Source organism: Papaver somniferum, chromosome 6, assembly GCF_003573695.1.
Source record: "Papaver somniferum cultivar HN1 chromosome 6, ASM357369v1, whole genome shotgun sequence".
In the NCBI taxonomy this organism is placed as follows: Eukaryota; Viridiplantae; Streptophyta; class Magnoliopsida; order Ranunculales; family Papaveraceae; genus Papaver; species Papaver somniferum.
The window spans coordinates 63560687-63587444 of NC_039363.1; the positions used below are offsets into that span (position 1 = coordinate 63560687).

The following is a 26758-nucleotide window of genomic DNA, read 5'->3' on the forward strand; positions in this document are numbered from 1 at the left end:
TGTAATTTCAATGCTTTATGCTCCTTCAACGCACTATGACTGGTTTCATGGTATAATCACTATTATACCCTTCTCATGATTTTGGGGTATCTACACTATGCAAGTTTGTTTTTCTTTCACAGAGTTTTGAGAGAAGAAGTATCCCACATTTTCAGATGGAATTGGTAGATAGTCGCAGAATTTCTTTGTGAGATCAAGTTCTGTTTTTCTATCCATGTATCCATCCAAATAATGTTGTTGTCACCACTCGAATATCCCTAAAAACAACTTTGATTTTGAACTACTCGATTGTGTGTACTATTAATAAAGGAAAAAATATCACTAAAAACAACCCTACTTTTACTTCCTCATACTGTTGCATGCAAACAGGAAACATCATTTCTCTAGTGGAACATGTTAAAAAGGGATCCCACCATTTCATCTTGGCACCACATTAGATGCCTCGGATCAACATTTTTCCCCTGGGTCAACTCTGAATTAAGTAGAAGAAGACCATGTTGAATAAAATTATATATACAAGCCCTATCTTATGTCCCCTAAAAGGGAAAGAAACATATATTACTACAATTGGGTCAGTGGAACCAAAGGCTCTGCATGAGGGACTCCTATACTCCATGAGTGATCTACATCTGTTGAAGCTCTTTGCATGCTGCAATGATCAGGGAATTTGGTTTGTGCCAGCGAAGGCTGGTGTAACTCGAGGAATGCGTTGCTCCCTTGACTTCCTACGCAGAAGGTGTCTCCTCGACCTCGCCAGATGCCATCTTGAACATTATTGATCTCCAATGTTCTCGACTCCTGCTCAATGAAAAAGAGAAGGAATTAAGGTAGCTATTGCAAACAGTAAGTCCCCCGAGATAGAGCTGCATATGGATGGTTATAGATACAAATGTCCAGAACACTTTTATATAGCCGATAATCCTGATAACCAAAATACAGGAAACACCAGAAAAGGGAAAAAAAAAACAAACCTGGCATAAGGTACAACAGGGGCAGGTTAGATGATAGAGACAATCATCCAAAGAACTATCACTACCCTGCACAGACAAAAAATATCACCAATTGATATGAGGTAAGGTAAAGAATTAGGACAAAATCAAGAATACAGTTTCAAAGTTGTTCACACTGAACATGTACTATTATATAGATGGACAGATTGATCGAGTAAAAAAGAGACGCGTAGGTGGAGAAAAATCCCAAAAGACAAGAGGCAATTAAAGCAATCAAAATAGAATACGAGTTTATAACTCGGCAACCATAATAGAACACATTTTCATAAATGTAGAATCAATTCCACGCCTGTTTTGAAAACCATGTACAAACGCATCGCTGAAAACATTTTCAGGGAATAACATAACAATTAACAATGCCTATCTATCCACAGAATATAGCCTCATAAGGTATTGAAACACGACATATATAACAAACTCCAAGCACTCAGAGAACACGAACTCACGTTTCAGTTTAGCAGGAGGACTAATCCCTACTAAACCAACAATGACATGTACAAACACATTTGCCATAAAATAAGTTTGGTGTCCGCCATACTAGGTAAGGGGTCTATAAGGCATCACAGCAATACATACATGACAATAAAAATGTCATGCCTAGGCCTAATTTTGGAAGTCCAGTCAAGATTTGGAACCAGCTTTGTGATACCAAATTATCCTCCACAAGAGACAAGGACCTGGAATGATTAACAAAAGTGAACTGCTCCAGAACATAAAGACTTGGGCACGAGTACGAAATACAAGAGTTGACAGGAAGAGGAAAACAATTGTTTCACTTGGTGACCCATGCTCCAGCAAATAACTACCATCCTGCATAGTGTTTCACCACTAACTTTATAATTGCTCCTTTCTAAGAAACGGCGAAAGGAAGTCTAGGGAGAAGAGGAAAAGAATAACCGTGCTCATCAATAACAAAGAGAGTAGAAGGATAACCTTAACCAGGAATCAGCAAAACCAATCCTAATTGAACAGAACAACAAAGGAACCAAGGTCAAGTTGCGAAACTGCTTACCCTGATATTAAATTGCTTCCGAATTTGTCTCCGGCAATAGCCAAAGTAGGTTCCAGCTGAAACGGTGAAAGCAAGTGCCATATACAGAAACAGGTGTCGCCGAGTGATAGTAAAAGTAATGTAGCTGAAAAGAGTGGTAATAACAAGAATGAAATATACAGTCCCCTGCACAAGAAAACAAAACCCACAACAGTTATTAACGGAAAACAAAGTATTGTCTAATAGAACATTTTTCATATTATGATGTTTGAACTCCACAGAGAAAACAGCAAAACAACAATGGAGAAACATAACATGCAAATTTGCAAAAACAAATCCATAAAGCTTGCCCATTATATCATTGAAAACCTATCAATTCCAACACCAAGTTACCCCACTGGATGTTATTTAAAATAATAAAGATGACTACTGAATCAAATTTTGCACATCCTCCATGAAGCAGCCCAAGGTCAAGGTCAAGTACAATGATTCTCAAACTAGTAACTAGTATAACATAATTAAAACATGCTTTAAAATTAAAATGCTCTATATATTTTCATTTACATGACCAATTTAATGACAGAAGCAAAACAAAACAATGGAATAAAGTCTTCTTCCAGCTTTAACATTTTGCATTACCAAAATTGACAAAACACACAAAGCTTATCCATAGACCCAAAATTACCTGAATAAAACAATGACCAAGTCCAGCTCTTCCCATGTTCTTACCAAATCTGTAACATGGGCAACTGCCAAAACAAACATAACATCAGTTTGCTACTCAAAGAAGTTCACAAATTAAATGAAAGCATCATAATATTCAAGAAAATGAAACCAAAAATTAAAACAGACTATGAACAAAAACTGCATAAGCAATTTGCCATGTCCCAATTAATCTCCAAAACCAAAACCAAAAATATATCAAAAATATAAAATTAAAACAAAAAATTTATCCTTTTATGTTCCAAAATGATCCAAGAATGAAAATTCTATCTCCACTAATTTTAAAATTCCAAAACCAAAAATTAAAAAAAAAAGACCCAAACTGGAAACAAATTTGATAAGGATGAAAGATTACCAAGCCGTTTGAAGAGCAATTCGACGATCTTCTAAGAAATCAAAAACATCACCTTCCCACATCCTTTGAACTCCTCCACCAAATTCACCTCCATCAATATCATCACCATCGTCATCATTATTCAATTTCCCCCAATTATTACCCTTAGAAGAATAAAATCCCCCTTCTGTTTGTAAAGCTACAGTTGCACAAAGCATATCAAAATCCATAACAGCCATTCCATCTATAAATTTCTCATCCTTTTCTCCATTCTCTCCTTCTCCTCCTCCTCCTACAACCATCGTTTCCTCCTTTTTCAAATCCCCCATTAAAAAAAACACAGATATTTTTTGATTTTTGTTTGTAAGTATAAAATTTTAGGGGTTAGGGTTTCTTCTACTCTTGTTCTTCTTCTGGTTGTTGTTTCAAACTTGAAAAAACAAACATTCTTATTTGAGAAATAAAACGATTCTTTACAGAAATCATTTCTTTAATCCAAAGTTGTTTTATGGAAAACGTTACAGCAAAAGTAAAAAGAAAAAGGAAACGAGTGGGAGGAGATTTGTGGATTGGGAACCTTTTAGGGTTTTATTATGTGTGTCCGTAGATGGAAGATAATGAAATAAAACAATGCCGCGCAATAGTATTTTGGTTATTGGTAGGTATAAAAATGGGTCACCTGGTGTGCTTTTGCATGATTTATAAAGGAGATATCCGTTTTAGTAAGTGCCGATACAATTTTAGTTAGGATAAAAAGATCCCACCGATTCTGGTCATTGGATGGATGAAATGATATCAGCACTTAATAGAATTGATATCCTCTTTATAAATCGCGTGCTTTTGGGTGTAGCCAGAATGCAGCATCTTACGTAATTAATATAGGGATTTCTTCTTGAAATTAGTCAACCAATGTATCCAATCAGTTTACGCTATATTGTAGTGCGTAATTTACAGCTAAAATACTAACGAGTCATCTGTTTGTGAATCATTTCAGCTGTATTTAAGCATAATGGGGTATATAAAATAAAATATTAAGTAACGATATAAAATGATTTTACAATTTGTCAGGTGGAAACCAGAACCATTGAATGTTGTGGATATACTACTACTATATATTTATTTCTCTTTCAACTTGAAGATTGCAAATAAGTTTTTGTTGCGATTATAATTGAGGATAAAAAAAAAATCATTAGTTCTTCCGGATAGGGATGAAATCATTCACTCGGGATGGATTGTTGGCACTAAATTATCAAGGATTTCTCTTTTGTGCATTAACGTTACCGTCCTACTATCATTTGGTGCAGAAGATGAAACCTATCCCATGTAAAATTATACTGGGTCCACTGGGAGATGGAGTTGGTTGGGGTTGGGGACTGATCTTTTAACTTTTTTATGGGATGTGGTTGTTGTTTTCCTCGAAAGAAAATTTATCAATTAAAAGACAACATATCTCCATCTACAAACAATGGATTTCCGTTGCATGTGGGTCAATCTGTTCTGTGACGATAATAATAAACCAAGGAAATTAGAATGAGGTGGCTCCGCGGACGAAGATAAGGATGAGTAAAGTAGTTTAAGAATTAAGAGAGAAAGAACAAAAAAAATACACACTGCTGGTACACGACCAGCTAAGCATTATCACGAAACAACAACAGATGCTATTTGAGCCCTAGTTAGCAATTCGGGATTCGACAAACGTACGGAACGACAAACGTACGAGTATTATACGGTTTTGTAAAATTCAGATTCGGTCTAAAATTCGGTCAACGGGACGTGATTCGTCAGTAATTCGGAACGGCATACGTACGTGTATGATTCGATTTATAAATGTGAGTTCGGCTCTGAAAATTCGGTATCTATATATAACAAATAATTTGTATTTATAAGGTCATAGACCAATTTTTATGCATATGTGTGAGTTATTTAAAGAAAAAATAAACTTAATATGATGATATTAATAATATATACAACATTAGTTATCCAAGAGGACGTCGTATGGTGGTTTAGATGCTTGGTTAGTGAGTTTGAGATCTCTCTCACCTTCACCTTCAAATCTCTTCAGTCGTTTTTGTTTCATAAAAATCACAACACGTCTAATATTCGGTCGTGTATGCTCGGGAGGCAGTAAAGCCCAAAAAATGGAGTCTTTGAAAAGTAAAAGCTAAAGAATTTATGGCGAATTAAGCGGACGTATTATTCGGGATACGTAAAATTCGTGAACGGTTCGCGAATAATTCGGGAATGCCACATAATACGCGACTTGGGTTCGGAGTTGCAAACGTACGCGAATAAGACGGTAAAATTCGTGATACGGAAAAATTCGCGAATGATTCGCGAATCATTCGCGAACTTACTAACTAGGATTTGAGCTAGCTAGCTGTAAAAGCAAAACGGGTACGCCATGTTACAAAAAAAAAACAAATTAAGATCATCGACTAGGATATTGTGTGGGGGTACTTGGGTTATCCGTACCCAGGAAATGCATGATTTATAAAGGGGATACCACTATTTGAAGGGTTGATATCAATTCAGCGATCCGACGGTCATGATTGCTTAATAGTTTTTTGTCCTATATGAATTGGTATCACCTCCAAGTAATACTGGTGTCTCCTATATAAATCGTGCGGAAATGGGAGAACCATCCTACCCAGGATTATCACAAGGCTGTTAATAGAGGTACCAAATTGTTTGGAAGTGTACCAAAATGCATATTGGACAAAATATATATCGACAATGAATTGGTACACCTTATTAGCAATCTTGGATTATCCTGCTACAAGTGAGGAATAGGAGAACCATCCCTACCTTGATTAGCACCTGCTCCTCCGTAAACTATAATTGCTCTGTAACTGCAAAATGTTCACCATGTATGTGGCATGATCTCAGAGCTGGAGTATGATACCAAAGATACCCACAACGCACTGAACCATCAGCCTCTAACAAATTAATAGTTTTGGCAACATAATTCTTGTTCTTGACAAAAACATACACTCTCATACAAACTGCATCCAATAGCAGCTCCACCTGCGATTCCTCTTCACAGCACCATCATATGTAATTCCAACACCATTCTATGTTCATCTGCATCAGTCTTCGTTCCAAATCAAACTGCTTCGAACCCTTCTTCAAGACTGCATCATTCCATCTCAGCTGCATCTCCAACTGCACTGAACTCTCAGCTGCAACACAGCTTCTTCATTTCTTACATGTTCTTCTCAAGCTTCTGTGTCGACGAACCCTGACGACAAAACACTGTTTATCAACTACAATTCATCTTCACCAGCATCATCAACTCATTGAGACTTCATCTGCTGCAAACTCACACAATCCAGTTCTCCTTATCTTAGCTCAATTCTTTCCTTTCTCCATATAACAGCAACCACCACCAATGCCCTTTCTGAATCAGAATCATCACAATATTGCAGCTGCAACATGCCTGCCAAGCCATCTCTTCTCTAGTCTCAACTGCTTCTGTCGCACCCTCCAACTGATACGCAAACTTCAGTAGCCTCCTTCATTGAACCACAAACACACAAAGACTGCTCAAGCCATTCTCTCTGCTAACTGCACCAGTACCTTCTTCTCAGTAGCAGTTGCACTACCTGCACTAGCATCAACATCATTACAACATATATGGGTCTCTATCCATGCCATAACCACCAACCCTGTAAACCTTAATTTATTCTGAATTTCACCATTAATTCTCAGATTCGTTCATCACCAGAAGCACACAAATCCATTTTTCTTCCTTTGAATTATCAACTGCCAACATTATTTTCTTGACTACAACACCCATTTACCCGATTCATCAGTATGAAGAAATCATCATCACCAGATCGCTCAATTTCTTCACCACCTTCTCTGCTAGCCGCCAGCTGCATTTCTCTCTTCTCAATTTCAGGTGAACCAACTCAAAAATACAAAGACAAAAGCATCTTTCTTGATGTTAGGGCTAGGTAATGAGTGTAATTACTCTAGACAAATGATACAGGCAACCAAAGTAGTGACAACCCATTAACCTTGGCTAGACTCCCATTAGCACATGCCTTGTGAAATGACCACTTTGCCCTGCTTGCTTCAAATGAACGATTTCTTCTTCTTCCACCAACAACAGCCATCTCTTACTTCTCAGATCCACTTCTTCTCTTCAATTTCTCTACATCACTAAAGTTGTCATGCTTTTCAGACAATGAATTTGCACCATTAAAGCTGACGTTTTTCAGAAAGAGATGAGGAAATAAAAGCAAATAATGAGAAACAATTTCGCCTCCAACAGCATTTGCACGTTTTTGCCTTTTAAGCGACGTTTCTTCTTCTTTTGATATAAATGACTCCAAAGTACCTAAACACTCAAAAGCAAACATAAGATACATATTTTACAATAAATCTAAGCAAATAAAGCATAAACAATGGATAAATATCAAGGTGTTTTATACACCTATCAAATTCCCCCACACTTAGACTTTGTTAGTCCTCGAGAAAATCAAGCAAAACTAATTCGATAACATACATACAACTTTGTTTCGTTGAGGATACGGTCACACTTAGCATGTATAACAAGCTTTTGATCCCCTAGGTATCCCTAGTGGACGAGTTACAGTCTCGTGAGGGTTTACAAGAGGTATACCCACAAAACCTATATTTTTAAATCCAGTTACCTGTGAAAAATTTAAGAACGACACTCAACAATCTCTTTAATTGGCATACTATCAATGATTATAGGAGGAAGTACCCTGATGCGAACCCAAATTCATGTATAAGTAGAGCTCTACTCAGAAAGTCGAGCAAACCACAATACTTAGAGTCTAACTAACCAATCACATGAAAAGATTAAGAAGATGGATATAGAGATAGATGTTTGCGAATGTTGACTAAGGTGAACAGTGTTTCCCATACCTGTCTGAAGGTCACTGCCAAGATGAAACCTAAAAATCCTGTTGGATTAAGATACTGGTCTGAACTCTAGTATCAACACAGCTGGCATATACAAAGGAACCAGCGGTCGACAAACTTAATCTAGATCAACTCAGCTGGCATATACAAGGGAATCAGCGATCGATTTTATTGAACAATAATAAATTATTTATTTTCTTTTTCTTTTTCAAGTTTTTTTTTCTTTTTATTTTTTTTTCTTTCTAATTGACAACATGATTAGACCTTTTGGATCCAAGGGCATGCTTCTTGACAACAGATTACATGGTAATTCCCATAAATCTTGCGTTCCATGCTTGTTTAGGCGACGGAGACAGGGAGAACACACACATATTGCTATCCAAGTGTCATAATTTTTTTTGTTATATATATATCGTATACTCCGGTTTGTCTAATTGGCCTGGTCTTTTTTTTAGTAACTCAATCACTCTATTTCAACCTAGCAATGATAACATTTTGATATGATGCCCCACCCAATCACTTAGAGAAACAAGAGAAAAATGGAAAAATAAAAACAGAAGGTGATATGGTGACGAGTCCTAGATATGGTAACAATTATCATGTTATTTTTAACACCCGAGCTCCGTCCTTTTATGAATAAACTTTATTAAAGGGTCCCTCAATTCCTACAACCACGATGTTTTCATTAGTGTAAGGCACAAGTTTTTAGACTTAGGAGTTTATCATTTATTTTATTTTATTTTTATATATACACAAGGAAAAACTTACAAGGATAAAAAACATTGTATGAGAACACTCCCCCACACTTGAACTTTACACTGTCATCAATGTAAAATTAGTCATTCAAAGTAAAATCCAAGGTGGGAAATTCATAACATACGTGAAAGAAATCAGAAAATAAAATAAAATAAAAACAAGACAAGAAAATAATAAAAGATGAGAGATACAAAACCAATGGGTTGCCTCCCATGCAACGCTTGGTTTAAAGTCGTTTCCCGAGTATCTCCTTGCAAGATTCACTCCCCATATACCAAAAATCTAAAAAGTTGGGGATCCTTCCATGTAACATGTTTTGCAAATACTAGCTTTGCACAAATATTAGTAATATAAAACAGAAACGAAGCTATCTACCAATAAAAGTTTCCCCCACACTTATTCTTGTCCACACTTGGAAGTGGGTAAAGAATATATAATTCGGGAACTTCCACGGTTTCTTGTTCCAAAACCTGCATAGTTTGAGAATCAAGTATCTCTAATGGAGGATATTACGAAACAAAGTCATTCAACAATATTTGCGAAGCACTTACATTCAAACCAATAAGAGGTAAGGGAGAATAAATAATAAGCAAAGGATTAGTCAAACCTTGTGGAAAATCTTGTATTACGGTATCCTCTTCATCCATAGAGAACTCAAGTGAATTACTTACCTCTTGCACATCGTGGTCCTCTATCAAACCTTGCAATTCATTCTTCTTTGCCTCAACTAAAGCCTCGACATTAACATCTTCGTCACAAACTTTTGCAAGCTTAATTGGGTCTTCATAATATTGGTCATAATGGTCACATTCTCAACACTCTCTTTATGATTAGACTCAAACCTTGTGTAAGGAAGTTCTGTAAAAACACTAGTTTCATCATACTCATGTACCTTTTTGGATAAGTGTTGCTTGATCATTATAAATATCAAGAGTTGAGTCAACCATACTAATGTCATAAAATATCTCCAAAAGTTGGTCTTTTTCAACACAATCATCTTTGTGTTCAGACTCACCATAATAAGAATCATCATCGGTTTCATAACCTTTATCTCGATGTCGTTTAAGTTCCATATGAATGGTCCTACTAATTTCATTGACAAGCTCTTCTGAGGATCCATCATCTTCCAACTTGTATAATTTATGTGCAAGTTTCCTGACGTTCACACGCTTACTACCTTTGACTACAATAGGTTCTCTTTCCCATGACTCTTCCCTTTGGATGGGTGAATAATCATAACTACGATCCGGAGTCAGGTAAAAAAAAGTGTTGCGGAAATTGGTTTGTGCGAGGTTCTCTCTATCACTGTCAAGTAGGTCTAGTCTTTGTTGTATGTCTAATATGCATACAACTCGAACGAAGCCAATTAGAAGTAGAATTATCCCACCTTGGTGTTTGACTTACGTACCCACTACAAGGTCGTTGTTGGTATGTATGAAAATCACCATACGGTTGTCTAGGATATGCATCATAACCAACAAATTGGTTTTGATTGTATCCCATAGATGGTAGGAAATTGTCATAGTGTTGAGGTTGTTGAAAACCGTATCTATTGCTCCAATATGCTTCTTCCATAATAAGTACCTTAAACAAGAGTTCTCAAAACTATGTCAGAAACCAGAAAATAAGAAAAACGAAAACAAATTAAGTGACAAAAAAAATACCAAAAACAAATAAAAACCCGTTGCCTCCCTGGCAGCGGCGCCAAAATTTGATCGTTGTCGTATGCGTGAAAAATAAATTACTTTGTTACTACTCAAGATATATTATATAGCAAGGGCAAGAAGGGATCGTTCCTACAGAGAGGTCTTGGGATTGTCGTTTATTTCGATTTCTTATGGCAAACAAGGGGGGAATTTTATGATTTTTATATATCTATAGTAAAATAAACACAAACAAGAAAGAAAACAAAGCAAGTATGAGAAAATATTGGGTAAAGATTTCATCTTCAATTGTAAACAAGTTTTCGAATGTATGAATAGAATCCTATTTAATCTTTCTATCATCAAAATCCCTAGAATATCTTATTGCAAGAATACTCCATAAATTTCCAAAATCATCACAGTTCTATATAAAACGATGCAAGTATGAATACTACCTAGAGAATAATCAACGCCTTGCGCTAATCAAGTTCAATTCCCAAAGAGCATTAAGATTTGTGAAATATGCTAATCAATGCAATTGAAATGCATTGCGCAAACAATTCGAACAAAGGTCAATTTCTACATATGATTACAAGAGTGTATCACTATAAACCGTAATCATATCATGCTACTAGTATTCAAGGTTATCGCTCGATGATAGACCCTAAATTAGCTATAGATATGGATGTAAATTCAATCAATTCTAGACTTAACTAACTAAACAAACATTCAATCATATTTCAATACATCAATCATGCAATTATTATAAACCGTAGAAAATGAGCAATAATATGGAGAGAAAACTAATTCATCGTATCAAAAAGCATGGTTGCAAAATCCAGCCACATCTTTAACCAATGAAAGTAAATTATCTACTTTTGTTAATGGAGTTCATCACAAAAAACAAAGAAGAAAGCAATGTTCTAAACCTTAGAACAAAGGTAGAAGAAGAGATATCCAATAGGTGAAAAGTCTTCCTTTTATATACTTTTACTCCCAAAGTAGGTCATAACCTCCCCGCCAAGAATCAGTCACTCACAGTGCATGAGTGAAGCCCAGTTAGATCAAGTCCAAGTCCATCTGAATCGGATCGGGAATCACTGAGTCGACTCAGTAGAAACAAAATCCACCGAAGTCCAGTCTGTTTTTTATTGTTTTACTAGCCAAATTCCGACTCTTCCCTGCATAATTCAATCCTAACATTCATCTATTTCCCCAGTCAGTCTTTTCCAGCCAGTATAACTTGAACTACAGCTGCAACCATTGTCTTGTTCTTGGCAGCAACATGCACTCCCATACAAACTGCATCAAACAGCAGCTCCACATGCAATTCTTCTTCACAGCACCATCACCTGTAATTCCAACACCATTCTATACTTAACTGCACTGAACTCTCAGATGCAACACAACTTCTTCATTTCTTACTTGTTCTTCTCAAGCTTCTGTGTCGACGAACCCTGACAGCAAAACACTGTCTATCAACTGCAATTCATCTTCACCAGCATCACCAACTCATTGAGACTTCATCTACTGCAAACTCACACAATCCGGATCTCATTGTCTTAGCTCAATTATTTCCTTTCTCCATATAACAACCACCACCACCAATGCCCTTTCTGAATCAGAATCATCACAATATAGCAGCTGCAACATGCCTGCCAAGCCATCTCCTCTCTAGTCTCAGTTGCTTCCGCTGCAAAACCTCCAAATGATACACAAACTTCAGTAGCCTCCTTCATTGAACCACAAACACGCAAAGATGACTCAAGCCATTCACTCTGCAAACTACACCAGTACCTTCTTCTGAGTAGGAGTTGCACTACCTGCACTACCATCAACATCATCACGACATCTATGAGTCTCTATCCATGCCATAACCACCAACCTTGTAAACCTTAATTTCTTCTTAAGTTCACCATTAATTCTCAGATTCGTTCATCACTAGAAGCACACAATTTCATCTTTTCTTCATTTGAATTATCCACTGCCAACAGTATTTTCTTGACCACAACACCCATTTACCTGATTCATCAGTATGAAGCAATCATCATCACCAGATCTCTCAATTTCTCCGCCACCTTCTCTGCCAGCCGCCAGCTGCATTACTCTCTTCTCAGTTTCAGGTGAACTAACTCAAAATACAAAGATAAAAACATCTCTATTGATGTTAGGGCTAGGTAATGAGTGTAATTACTATATGAGCCTCATAAATGATACAGGCAACCAAAACAGTGACAACCCCTTGATATTGGATAGACTCCCATTAGCATATGCCTTGTGAAATGACCACTTTGCCCTGCTTGCTTCAAATGCACGATTTCTTCTTCTTCCACCAACATCAGCCATCTCTTACTTCTCAGATCCACTTTTTCTCTTCAATTTCTCTACATCACTAAAGGTGTCATGCTTTTCAGACAATGAATTTGCATCATTAAATCTGATGCTTTTCAGACAGAGATGAAGAAATAAAAGCAAATAATGAGAAACAATTTCGCCTCCAACAGTATTTGCACCTTTTTGCCTCTTAAGCGACGTTTCTTCTTCTTTTGATCTGAATGACTCCACAGTACCTAAACACTCAAAAGCAAACATAAGATACATATTTTACAAGAAAACTAAGCAAAGAAAGCATAAATAATAGATAAATATCTAGGTGTTTTAGACACCTATCAGCAGTTACAAATGATATATCATCAACCCTATCAACCACTCGATTTATACGATCTCTATTCTCTTGGTTTGAAAAACCTCTTTGTTGCTCGATCCTTACCTGTTATACCAAAAAAAAAAAGTTTAACAATAAGCTTTTATTAAAGACGAAGATGATTAAATGTAGATTGTCGAGGTGTTATCCACCCACAATAGGTGAAACTGACGATTAAGTATGGGATGTAAAAGAAAACCTAATAATTTTTAAACATAACACCCAATTAGAAAGTGAGTTCTTTTATCATACAATATTTCCACCAATCAAACTTTGCAAAGTATCCTCACCAAAACTCCAGCTTCACAGAAGGCCTATTTCGACTAATAAGAAGTGAGAATTTCATCAGCACTCAACATGGAGCTCATATTGTCTAGACCTTTAAGCCTTTAGATTTCGGTTAGTTATTGGAGGGTAATTAGGTTACTTATCAAAGGTATTTTTGTATTTTTTTTATAGATTTAGGACATTTGAATCTAATGGAGCCCTTAAAACAAAATCCTTGGAACTCTTATAATAGGGTTGGGTTCATTCTATATAAAATTGCTTCCTAGAATGTTTGAAGTAGGAATTACTGGTTAATCCAGTTTACAAAGAACCGTTTAGTGTGTAGTCCAACACTAAAATAATTCTACTCGCTGGTCCAAAAACATGTTTTTGGACCAGATTTTTTAATCGATGGTCCTAATACGTGTGGAAGTTATAATACGTACTTTTCTAAATGCCTAAACAACCCTTCTGGTCAAATCTAATTCAGTTTTATCAGCTCTTTCTTCACAAATTGGAGAGCTCTGGCGATGACGATGGTGATTGATGGAAAAAAGCCAAAGATTTCAACTCTCTCTACAAACTAAATCTGGAGGAGTCGATAATGGTGAAATCGTCGTTGTTCTCATTTTATATTTGATATGTACATAGGATGTGTACATATGGATACCATCCGTATTTTCAACTAAATCCTATGTAATCGAGATTTTGTAATCTTATCAACACTCTGGATATTCATGGAGATGAGGTTTCACAGAATCACAAAATAATGCTCGTTAGTGGACCATTATTGTTGTTTCAAAAGCTAAGTCTTCTACTCTTCTTATAATTTTCCTAATTTTGATTTTAAACACCTTTTGATTTCAAAAGGGAAAAATAATTTTTAGGGTTTTCAAAGATCTTTTTTTTATTCTTCTTTCGTAGGTGATTGAAACTTGTTTTTCCTGATTTAATTAATTCAGATTATTTTAGGTATGTGATTCATGTTTAATTTTTAGGGCTTTTTACAAAAATAGGCCTGTTTTTTTGGTGCTTTTCAAATCTAGGCCACTTTTTTTATTTATTGCTAGACTAGGCAAGTTTTGATCAAAAGTGATGGATGGAAAGTTAGCACCGTTAGGTGTAACTAAAAAGACCTAAAAGTCCTTTGTATCACTGATTTAATGTTATATCATTGATTTAACTCAGTTCCTCCTTTGAAGTCCTTTGAATCGATGATTTGAGTCTGTGTCACTGATTTAAATCGGGGAACGGTTTCAGTTCAACCCACGTATGTACTGTAATCACGACCATTTCCATGTCATTTGTTCTCCCAGTTACACCTAGCAACATCACTGCTAACACCTGCTCCCTGCAATTCCATCTCAGACTCATAGAACCATTTGTTCTCCCAGCTACACCTAGCAACACCACCTGCTACTACTTGTACATTGCAGCACTTCAACTGCTTCAGTTCTTTCGACCATCCCAGCACGATAATCTCTGTCTTCCTACTCAATTCAATAACACAAGACAACTATTCTCCACAGACTTTCCTGTAACAACAAAAGCCAATTCTTGCTTGTTTCATTTTCTTAGATCTGACATTCTCTGACGCAACACACAAACCCATTTACCACCAGTTGTGACTTCTCTGCAGCACAACTCCAACATCAACCAGCCTTTTAATATCAATTCCTGCAGCTGCAATATACCTGCAATTTTAGCTGAAATCAGTGATGCACACAGCAGAAACTCCTGCAGCACTGCATGAACAACTCCACCTGCTCATCCCTTCAGCCATCAAACTTACCCACCAATTCACTATAAACTGCACTCATTCAATTAACACAGTACCTCAACCACTCTGCAGTTCCATAAGTGCCTCCAGCTCCTCTGTAACAACCATTCTCTCTCTCAAACCATCAGCTCTCCACATTTCTGAGCAACATAACCCTCTCTCAGATACTGCTCGGAACAACAACAGCGGACTCAAATCAATTCTACCATCACCTATTTCACATCAACATCATTACAGCTCTCTTACAACACATCCTTCTCTTAACTTCAAGGTCAAACAACCAACACCTTTTCGATCTCTCAATTCAATTGAAACCCAACTTCCACTTCTTCATCTCTGTCTCAATTTTGGTTCTTAAATTACATAACCTCTTATGAATCTCAACCTCCGCAGCACAGAACCCATCGATCTCAACCTCCACAACAACCATTTCACTCTAATTCTGTAATAAATTCATAACAACCACAATTGAAACCCCTTTCTCAGCTTGTATTCGACATGAACCACCCTTTCTGCAGCGAACGCTATCTTTCTCTGCACTAACAATCAATCAAACATCCTTATGAAATCAACAAATCTTATGGTTTCAAACTCAATTTGAGCAACCCATCTTATTATTCATCAACATAACCACAAAACTCTCACTTCTCTGCTGCCTTCTAACACAATTTTCACCACACAAACACCAAATTCCATGTTCATTCAAATGCAAGAACCCATTTATTTTCATGCCACAGATCTCCTTTAATTACCTCCAAAACTTCTTATCTTCCTCCTATTCGAATTCACGTAGAAATGCCTCCTCCAATTGAACGCGAATACCACCTGCTGCTCTCAAGTATACAACAGATGTCTCCATCCACTCTCCTATTCCATTCTGTGTTCTCGTCATTCAGGAAATTCTGTGAACAGGTTGTGTTCCATTTTCAATTCGTGAGAATACCACCTACTAGTTCATCTAAGCAAACCATTCCCACAATCAAGCAGAACATCCCATTGTGAAACATCTAAATACCTGGAAGGATAGATAAACAACCATACAAAAGAAGTTCCCAATCAAGCAGAGCATCCCAATGTGAAACTTGGTAAGACCAATACCCAACAAACCCGAAATCAACCCTCCAGCAGGTTCTGGTTGTGCCCCGGCAATTAAATCATTCGTCGCCGCTGCTCCGTGCAACAATTCAGTGACATCCTCTCCAAATATAGATGGTCCCTTGAACAAAACCATTAGTATAGATCCAGAAACACATACTATTGTGCCCCCAACCTTGAGTTGACCTCCAATTTCATCAGATTCACTTTTTCGGTGCTGCAAAAATTCAATCTCCCTAGTCACCCAAATGCAAGGAAAAGAGGAAAAAAGTTGAAATGAACAAATGGAGGATGAAATTTGAGAGTACCCCATGAAAGCTGCTAAAACAAAAGTAAACACAGGGATTGCAGGCTGAACAGCAGCAGCATATGTTGGATTTGTATATCCAAGCCCCATTAAGAACAACAGCTGGTTCTCAAATACCCTGGTCATGAAATTAACAAAATTGAATAATGGGTTTTGCTGAAATCACAATCAATTCATGAAATTTGACAAATTTGAAGAAAGGGGGTTTTGACTGATTTACATACCCAGTTAATCCAAGGAAGAAGAAAGATACGAGGAGACTGAAATTGATAGGAAGACGAATTCCGTATAAGAATTTCCCTATTGTGAAAACACCATTGCAGGTGGAATAAATGTAAATCTCTTCTAAACATTCACCATTAATGTTAATTAGGTTTGATTAGAAGAAAAAAAAACCCTAAGTTATCTCTTGATTTTAGCAGAAGAAAAAATTGATTTAGAAGAACCAGAGAGAACTAGAGAGAAGAAGGAAGAAATGGACGAGAATCACTAAAGCAGTGACGCACGTACAAAAAGGTTATTTCAATAGTCTTACCACATCCATGAGATATCCCTATATGATATTTTGGAGAGATATTGACAAGTCAACGCGATAAATTGACCGAGATGGTTAAAGTGGATGGAATCCGTTTAACTTGCCTAGTTTTGCAAGAAATAAAAAAAGTGGCCTAGAAATGAAAGTGAGGGTCCAGACCAGGCCTACTTCTGCATATAATCCTAATTTTTATTTAGGTGTGGTTAGTTTTAAAAAATTTCTTGAAAGATCAATTAGTTTATATGATCAATTTGGTTTTTGGAGTTTTTTTGTTTTTGGAATTTTTGTATGGCGATCTATTGAGTTAGCTTAAACATTTTTGATTTGTTGGGATTGCACTTGAGATATTAGCTTAAATAAAAAGAATGAATTCATGTTTGCCTGTACTGATTTTCGCAGTACATATTTGTTGTGTAGTGCTTTCGCGGTACATATGTTCATGTACTGATTTTGCATTTGGTACTTGTCCTGTGTGTTAACAGCAAAGACGGCGAAAATGGGGTTGTAATGGTGGCGAAGGATAGAATGTTAGGAAAAGAAGATACGTGAGAGGAACACAATGCTAGAGTAGATGCCAAACACAAGGGAAAGGTGGGTTTTTTATCCCCTGAACATCAATTTAAAATTAAAAAACTAGAGAAATGGTCAAGTACTTGTGGTTAGAATTCTAGAGACACGAGGTCTTGGAATTATATTAGTGAACACTGTCTACAGGATTTGGACATTATGTATTGGCTTTAACTATTTAGGTACCAACATTAGTTTTGTTCATTTCATTTCTAAGACCACATTTTAGGTACCAAGAGAAACTTACGAGACAGGAATATGGTCATATTTCGTTAGCCAAATTAAGATTTTATTGGGAATGTGTATGCGCACCCTAGAGTCTTAAAACGAAAACATCATTTAGTTGTTTCCTTTTGCATTATCTATTGTGCATGAGTTTAGCAATATCATATCAATAGATTAAGAAGTACATGTTGATATGCGTAGTCCCACCTGAGATCCAGATGTTACTCCTTGGACCAAAGTCCTTGGTGCAATATTATGTAAGTAATATATAATGTATGTTTTTGAAAAGTGTCTCGATGCGTTGGGTTTCACTCAGTACATATAAATATGTACCAAGGTTTCACTTAGTACACATCAATATGTATAAGGATTTCCCTTGTAATATGACGCATCTTGTGTCCAGTGAACATATAGAGGTAAGTTAATGAATTTTGTTTTCTATTCGCGATCAGTATTAGTTGGAAATTGCAAAATTTGATATGTACTAGGGTTTCACTCAGTACATATCAATATTGGTTTTAACTTTCTACTTTACAGATTATATTGGTATATATATTGTTGTGCATGATGATTCAGACAATGCAGAAAACATCTGCACCTGTAATTCTCTATGTTATCTGATATTGGTCCTTAGTAGATCTAGAACCAGATGCTAGATACTAAGGATAAAGCATCAGTTGGATTGGAAAGTGTTTTACTGGTTCCAACCGATTCAGGCTCCGAGATAAGCACCACGGAAACAGTAGCTAACAACCAAGTTCGAAATGAAATACCGGTTGAGAAAGGTAAATTTTTTCTAACAAAACTATTCGTGGATGTATAAAGTTTACAGAGTTGCATCCATATGGAGACTGAATAGACTTGCATCTTATTGGAAACTGAATAGAATCGCATCTATATGGAGACTGAATAAAAGTTTTTGGTAGTGCTTTAAATTGATTCATATAATTATATTTTCGGAAATTTGCATGGGTACAATAATTGATAGCCACGAAAAAACAAAGCATTTTCCAACCAGAAGATAATAAATTAATATCAATTTAATTACTGTAAGAAAAAAAGACTTAGAGTTGGATTCTGTAATGATTTTGATCTACAATCTTTCAGTTCATGGATTCATTATGTTGTTTTTGTTCTGTCAATTTAGTACATATTTTGATGTACTGAGAAGGAAATGATTCCATTTTTTGATGTACTGTCAAATTTAGTTGCATTTTTGTATCCTTTTAAGAAGGAAATGAGTCCATTTTTTGATATACTATCTAATGCAGTACATTTTTGCATCCTTTTTCTGTCCATCTTTGGTGCGTATCTTGCAATTCAGTTGCTAGAATATCAAGGGAATTGGCTAGACGTCAGCTCGATCAAGCTTTTTTTGGATGTTGCTGCTTAGAGACACAAAAAAAATTTTGACTACAAGTCTTCTATTTGTTTTACTTAGTAAAGGATTTTTTAAAGTCGTGACGATCTGTTTGGAAGTAGTTATTTGTCAAACCTTTTTGATTTATGTATGGATAATACTTTTTATACAGCGGTCATTGAAAGAATTGGTAGTTGTATTGAAGAGATTTAACTGATATAGCATGTTTTATAGTAGCCTTCCTGAGAATTGGTAGTTGTTTGTTGGACTTTTTGTTTTGGTGTAATACCTGGCTGTTGTGTTATTTCATTTACAACAGTACTAATGTTTCTTAAAATAAAAGCTCAATTCACTTATATTTAGAGATGCAGGAAAAAAAAACAATTTTTAATCATTCTTCGGGTCCTCTTATCCAGCTTATGTTGGTTGTATTAGTTCTTACAAATATGTACTGATTCTCAGTCAGTACATATGGGCATGTACTATATACTCAGTTAGAACATCTCGGTATGTACTACAGAGGCACCTAGCTTTTCACTGTACATATTCTTTTTTTTTTGAAGGAAAACTTATATTAAACAGAATTAAAGTTACAAAATGGGAATAGCTTGTCTGATATAGTGTTAGGAGGCTGCAATTCCCATTCCATGATTACATTAGACTTCCGAGCTAACCTAGTCAGAGCATCTACTGCTCTATTAAGTTTCCTGTGGACATATTTACAATACGGATTATGAAAAGACGACATGTCATTTTTACAATCAGTTACCTAGGAAAATTGTGTCCAACAAATGTTAGATGTTATGCCACTTCTAGCATTCGCCAGAGCTTGGTTGTCAGAAACGACAATGATACACTGCAGTTGCTTACAACCAAAAACGACAATGATACGCTGCAGTTGCTTTTGCTGAGCACTCCATAACATGAGTGATGGCATGTGCTTCAACAGTGATCACTGAAGATGCATTGATGGTCCAATATTTTGCTCCTGCAAAGATCCCGTTGGGTTTATACCAGACAGGATTTCCCATAGAAGGAGGAATTTCCCATAGAAGCATCCTCGACAATTAGTGATGAAGACCATATCATTGCTCTTGCTGTCAAAAACCATCAAGTTTCGTTAGTACAACCAAATATGTATTGCAGTATATTTATAAAAATTAAACCACCCAGTTTTTCGCAATACATGCAAATACGTACTGGAAGTTGACACTATAAAAAACCATCCAGTTTTTCACGGTACAACCAAATATGTACTGCAATTTTTACCAGTACAATGGATTTTTCTTTCATATCACATGCATAATCAATAAGGGTATTCATAAGAAAACAAAGTAACAACAATACATCAACAAGTACATAGTGATGTGTACTTCATTTTTCGAAATACAGGCAAATACGTACTGGCAGTTGACACTATCAAAAAATATCAAGTTATTCACGGTACAACCAAATATCCATCAGTATTCGACAATACATGTTGATATGTACCTGATGCATATGCAATCCAAGTATTCGATAATACATATTGATATGTAGCGCTGATGAATTCTACTTGTATTCAACAATACAATACATATTGCTACGTATTTTATTAACATATACTGCATATTATTTTTTTGGTATTCAAGGATACATATTGACATATGTTATATCAACGAATCACTTTTCCCAAAGTACATATCGATATGTTCAAGCATAAACTATGCTAGGATTTTATACAGTACATATCATCAATTAATCACTCTTTCCCTTACTACATATTCATATGTATTCAAGCATGAACTAAGGGTTTAGCAAAAATCTGAAAATTCCTAAATTTATATATCCAAAACTTGAAAAAAACTGTGAATTTCCAATATTCCACTACACAGACAAAAACGCCCAAATTCGTAGCAGTAACTATGAAATTAGTAATTTTGTAACAAAAATTCTTAAAAAAAATACGAACCCTAAGAAATAAAAATTGAAGAAGATCAAAAAAAATTACAACAAATACCCGTTAAATAGCTTCAAAATCTGTTATGCTAATTAAAGTATATATTGATATGTCTTGCACCAACGAATTGATGTTAATAGGAGATCGAAAACATTAATTTTTCGATTAACATCAATTTCTTCAAGAAAAACTTGAAACTGAAAACCCCTAGTTTTGATGTAACCCTGTTTTGATGTAAAATTGAAATTGAGAAACTCAATACATACTTTAATTATATATAAATTTATATCATCATCAGCATCAATAAAATCTTTTTCATTAACATTAGTTTCTTCAAGAGTATCTGAGATCCACACGATTTTTCGAATTTTCGGTAACTTGTTTGATTTTTGATTGTTATTTTTTGAATCTAGGGTTTTGATTTTCTTTTCTCCGAAGAAAAATAAAAAAAAAAAGATGAAGAAGAAAAATGAAATTTCGATGAAAACAAGAAGAAAAGTGAAAACTGTCTTTTTTTTGTATGCGTGTTTTCTTCTCTGCTTGTGACACGCGTGTTGTTGGGGTTACCTTGGTAATTTTACGCTTTTTGAAACTTTGTTGGACCAGCCAGCAAATGTTTTATCCCGCTGAAATACATATTAACCCAGGTCGAGTTTTGTGGACTAAACAACAAATTTCTCATGTTTGAATCTATTGTAGCCCTCAAAACCAAATTGTTGGTACCCCTATAATAGGGTTAGGTTCATTCTACATACTACATAGAATTGCCGTCGAATAGGGTTTCCTTGGGCTCGAACCTGGTTATGGCCCATCTAGTCGTTTCTTGCTACATGGGCCAGGAGAGTGCGCACTTGCTGCCACTGTCAGGGTACATAGATCAGGAGAAAAGGGTAGCAATGAGTTATTATCTAGTATTTGTTTTCACAAAATTGGTTAAAAAGACCAAAACCAACAATTCATGGGTGAAACAGACTGGTAGGTTTTGATACTGTTTATATGGACATTAAACAGAAAAACACTGTTCAATTATCCAATTTGGATATTTCACCCAGAATTTTGTTTATTAATTAACTGAAATGGACCAATATGTCCTTGTCTTCTTTACTTTTCGGTGAAAAAGTCTTTCGATCCAAAGGAGAATAAAATTCTTCATCCTCAAACAGATTCTGGATGAAAAATTACCAAGCATCTTTTGAAAATGTTCAAAACAAATTCAAAACGGATTCTTCCGATTCTGTTTCAAATTTGTAAAACAGATTCTCTTAATCGGAAGAACAGGATTCTTTAATCTTTATGTTCTCCATTATCATTATTCAAAAGAAAATTACAGATTTTCGTTCAAGTTTGCATATGATATTTGATCGAAATGGAAGTCGACGATGATGAGAATACCAGGTTCTCAATGTGTGCCTGAAAATGTGTTCCGCTGATATAAGCTCCTGGTTGAAGAAGAGTTGAAGTTTCATTAGCTATTGATGATGTATTTTAATTTTTATTAACTTTGGATTTTTACTCCTGATCTTCTAGGGGTTTTTTAATTCAATATTAATTGTACCGAATTAGCTTTCAGATAATGTATTTTTAAGTTAGTTAATAATCTAATTCAATTGTTTGTGAACTGTATTTTTTCATGTGATGATTTAGCATAGATGAATCCAGGTTCATCTTGTATTACTCAATACTCATTAGCTTTTCATGTTTTGTTTCTTTATGTGTTCAACTGAATAATAACATTGACTTTATTCATATACTTCTTGCATATGCTTTGAATTTCCAAATTCTTTCTATGGTTATGCATTCTACTGACTCATATTCAATCGTAGATGTTCTTCATTTTTTTTATGGTAAAACTTGAATGAGTTCAGGAACAACACAGATTAAACCAGGATGAAACTGTTTTCATCCTACATATTTTGAAAAACACAGATTTTTGGACAAGATGAAACCAATTGCATCCTGATCATTTCAACATTTTTTTTCTATCCTGGACACGCTGAAGAAAAAAAAATCTTGGATGAAACCAGCTTCATCCTGCATATTCAAACAAAAATATATTTTTTTTTTGTCAAGATGCATCTGGTTTTCATCCTACATATTCATACTAGATTGTATGAAATATCATGAAGTTACAATTAATTTAAGTAAATTTTTCATATTAATTGACCTGCAATTAAGAAATATACATCCATGGATGAATCCAGGTGATCATAAACGCATGCAAAGATAAAGTTTTACAAACAAAAAACTTAAACTTAAACTTAATTTACATTAATATTTTTTTGTTGCGACTTATTGCTAAAAAACTGAAATGAAACGGCATTGTTAGTCCTTGTTCAACTTCCATCACCTACTTTCGTCATTGAGTATTTCATATACAAGGTCTACTCATTTTGTGATCATCTTCTTACTTAGACTACACCCCATGAACAAACAATACCAGAATCAGCTGATTCTCTTCAAGTCATTCCGTATATCCCTTGCAAACTCCACAAATCGAGCAAACCTGAAATCTATTAGTCATGTCATTGTAGCACCCACTTCAAAACTTCACCAGCTCATCCATGTTTCACTAGTACCACTAGGTCAGATGCAATCTCAACCCGTAACACAGTCACTATCTCAGTAAAACCTAGAGTATAACTTCAAGTTCATGGTAACAACACCAGATCTACATACTCAGCCAGCCAACAACAACCTGAGATTCATACTCTCTTCTATTGCTCTACACGTCCATCTCTGGCAGCAATACCAATCACAAACCTATTATTGCAGCAACGGTGATCACCCATCAGATTCATTAGAAACCCATTTCTCCTCCAATGTCATCACCAGCAACATCATCGACCCCATGAATATCAACACCTCTTTTTCATCTTGAAAATATAGACAAATTTATCTGTTTATTCTGTCCAAGATTGTCTTATCCTTTGCTTCCAACTCAATATCCCCATTGCTTCCTGCAACAATTAAAATCAAAACCAGTTAAATCCTATTTTAATGCTAGACGAAAGTCAGTTACATCATATATTTAAAGCTAGACGAGAACCAGTTTCAGCAGGTATCAGATGAAACCAGTTACATCCTATATTAGAGCTAGATCAAACCAAGATACATCTTATATATTAGAGTTAGATGAAACCCATACCCAGCTTTGATAGAATGAAAACAAGCGTATACGAGTGATTTAACAAAATGAAACATATACAACCGTTCTGAATATCGCAAGTTTCATCTAATACAGTTTCATTACAACCTAATCATTAGAATTAGGTACACCAACAAATGCAAACCAAATACATCCTATATTAATGCTAGATGACAACAAGTTACATCATAACTTTAAGCTAGATGAAATCAGTTTCAACATGTAATACAGATATTCATCCACAGATTCATTATAACAACCTAATATTCAGTACTCATGCACATTTTACGTTCATGATCTTGCTAGTTTAGCAGATATCGAGCAATATTTAAGCAAATTTCACAACAAACTCTAAACAAATAACAAAAGAAGCATGGTTACATGGAGTTGACGGTTATTTTACACTTAGAAAGTTGCACGATATTTCCAACAAAAGTAGCAAAATGTTGGTTTTGTGAAGCATTTGAATCCACATCTCTGGAGAAAAACAATAAGAGACTCAAAACATAGAGAAGCAACAATCCTAGTTATAGTTTTTCTCAATCAAAAAAGGTTTGTCTATTGACAACAATGTAAATAAGCAAACTCATCTAATCATATCAATTCTCCCATTATAATTCCATAAAACTAAAATGGTTTTACATCTAATTTCTTGTGCCAGTAAATGCAAAGCTCACAACAACACAAACATAGACATCAATGTTGTACAAAGCTGGAGATTTTAACCTGGATGAAATTGTTTTCATCTAGTCTTAATCTGCTGAAACAATATACACTGCAGATTAAACCTGGATGAAAACAGTTTCATCATAGTCTAAACCTGCTGAAACAATTGATATAACCAGATGCAAGCCAATTTCATCCATAACATACACTTCAACAAATCAATTATGCAATCAATCCAAAACATAACCAGATGATGACCAATTTCATTCATAACATACACTTCAACAAATAATATCCAGTTACATCCACACACCCACTGAAATGAAAATAAAAATCAGAAAAGAACAAAGTTAGGGTTTGGGAATATACGAGTTTTAGGAGACATTTGGTAAAATTGATTACGGCCAAACCCTAATTAAGCTATGAATCGTTGATGTTGTAGTTGGTAAGCAAATGACACTGGATTTGAACAAATTTCGACGATGATGTATCCAATTTCATCTACAAAGACGATGATATTGGATTTGATTTTGATGATGTCTTTTAAAGACGATGATGTTGGATTTGATTTTGATGTCGTTGTTGGTTAGCAGAAGATGGAGAAACCGATTTCTGATAGTGTTGTTGGTTAGCAGACGTTGGAGAAACCGATTTCTGATAGTGTTGATGGTGAGCAGACAATGGAGAACCAAAATTCTTATATTTTTAATGGTGATAGACGTTGATTGCGGATGGTTATGGTAATGGTGGAGAATGAGAACTATCCTTTTTCTATGGATGGTTATGGAAATGGTGGAGAAAGTGAAGATCGATGGTTTCTAGGTAGTTTCTGTCAGTTTCAAATGAAAAGATGGATCAGAAGAAAGGGTAGTAATGTCTGTTCCAATTAAAAATATGTCCTGTCCATTTGACCTAGGGGAAAAGTTTACCAGTCCATCTGAACCAGGAAAAATACCCTTTTGGCCAAATAGCCCATTTTCTGATTTGTTTTTCTATTTTGATCACTTAAGATTAAACTTTGGCTATGGAATTTGCACAATATCAAATCTTTCTACATTCTTTTTTGTGTGTGCGTGGTTTATTATGAAAGCTAGTTTATTTAAAGAAATTACAATTCGGCCGTCCTTGTTCCTAGGGCTGTTCATGGTCGGTTTCGTCTCGGTTTCCATCCAAACCAAAACCAAAACCAATACTATCGGTTTCTAAGAATGTACACCAAACCAATCCATTAACTATTGCTTCGGTTTCTTAATGGTTCTAGCCGGTTTCGGTTAATTCCAATTGGATATCGGTTAACCGGCTGCTATGTCAGTTTCAGGAAACTGACAGTTCAAATCTAAAAAAGAAAAACATAGTTCAAAGATTTTCAAACCTACCTACATTCACGTTCCATACACAATCCAAATTCATAACATTCTTAAACACAATTCAAAAGATAAAGATTACATCTTCTTTCAGTTTCACCAAAACTTATATAAAAATAAATAAACTAAGCCGGTTCTACCTAAGCATCCACAGTCTCCATAGCAGCTAAACAATATCGACACTTTCCATGCATCCACAAAATCAACTGATAGCTTCAACTTTCCAGGGTTGCTGACTGCATTAATCAACTAACATCAATCATTATAATTCTATTAATCAACTAACATCATTATAATCAACTGCATTAATCAACTAACATCCACAAAATCTAATTCAGGTATATTTCTACTTATCATGAATTACCTTGGTACTCCTTAGTCCTCAACATCATCATCTGTTATGTTTACGAACATGGATTTAGAGAGAGAGTCCAAAAATTCTGCAATGAAGAAA

General features: G+C 35.4%; 1 protein-coding gene across 2 annotated transcripts; it reads right to left on the reverse strand.

Moving 5' to 3' along the window:
• Positions 1–304: 304 nt before the first annotated feature.
• Positions 305–3670, reverse strand: LOC113287777. 2 transcript variants are annotated; one of them, XM_026536615.1, is made up of 5 exons: positions 3080–3661; positions 2687–2750; positions 2023–2187; positions 972–1037; positions 305–798 (listed from the first exon to the last, which is right to left on the reverse strand). In XM_026536615.1, exons 1-5 carry the CDS (start codon positions 3385–3387, stop codon positions 562–564), a joined length of 840 nt encoding a protein of 279 aa, XP_026392400.1. In that variant the 5' UTR covers positions 3388–3661; the 3' UTR covers positions 305–561. The 2 variants fall into 2 exon arrangements, with proteins under 2 accessions (XP_026392400.1, XP_026392401.1); XM_026536616.1 differs by lacking the exons at positions 305–798; positions 972–1037 and adding an exon at positions 1071–1820 and having other exon boundaries at positions 3080–3670.
• Positions 3671–26758: the final 23088 nt, after the last annotated feature.

Excerpts from the sequence above, each read along its gene's own strand:
- LOC113287777 (XM_026536615.1), bottom strand. The coding sequence starts at position 3,387 with ATGGGGGATTTGAAAAAGGAGGAAACGATGGTTGTAGGAGGAGGAGGA. Across the intron at positions 2,751-3,079 it reads ATTGCTCTTCAAACGGCTTG|TTGCCCATGTTACAGATTTG; the intron begins GTAATCTTTCAT and ends TTGTTTTGGCAG. Across the intron at positions 1,038-2,022 it reads GGAAGCAATTTAATATCAGG|GGTAGTGATAGTTCTTTGGA; the intron begins GTAAGCAGTTTC and ends TTGTCTGTGCAG.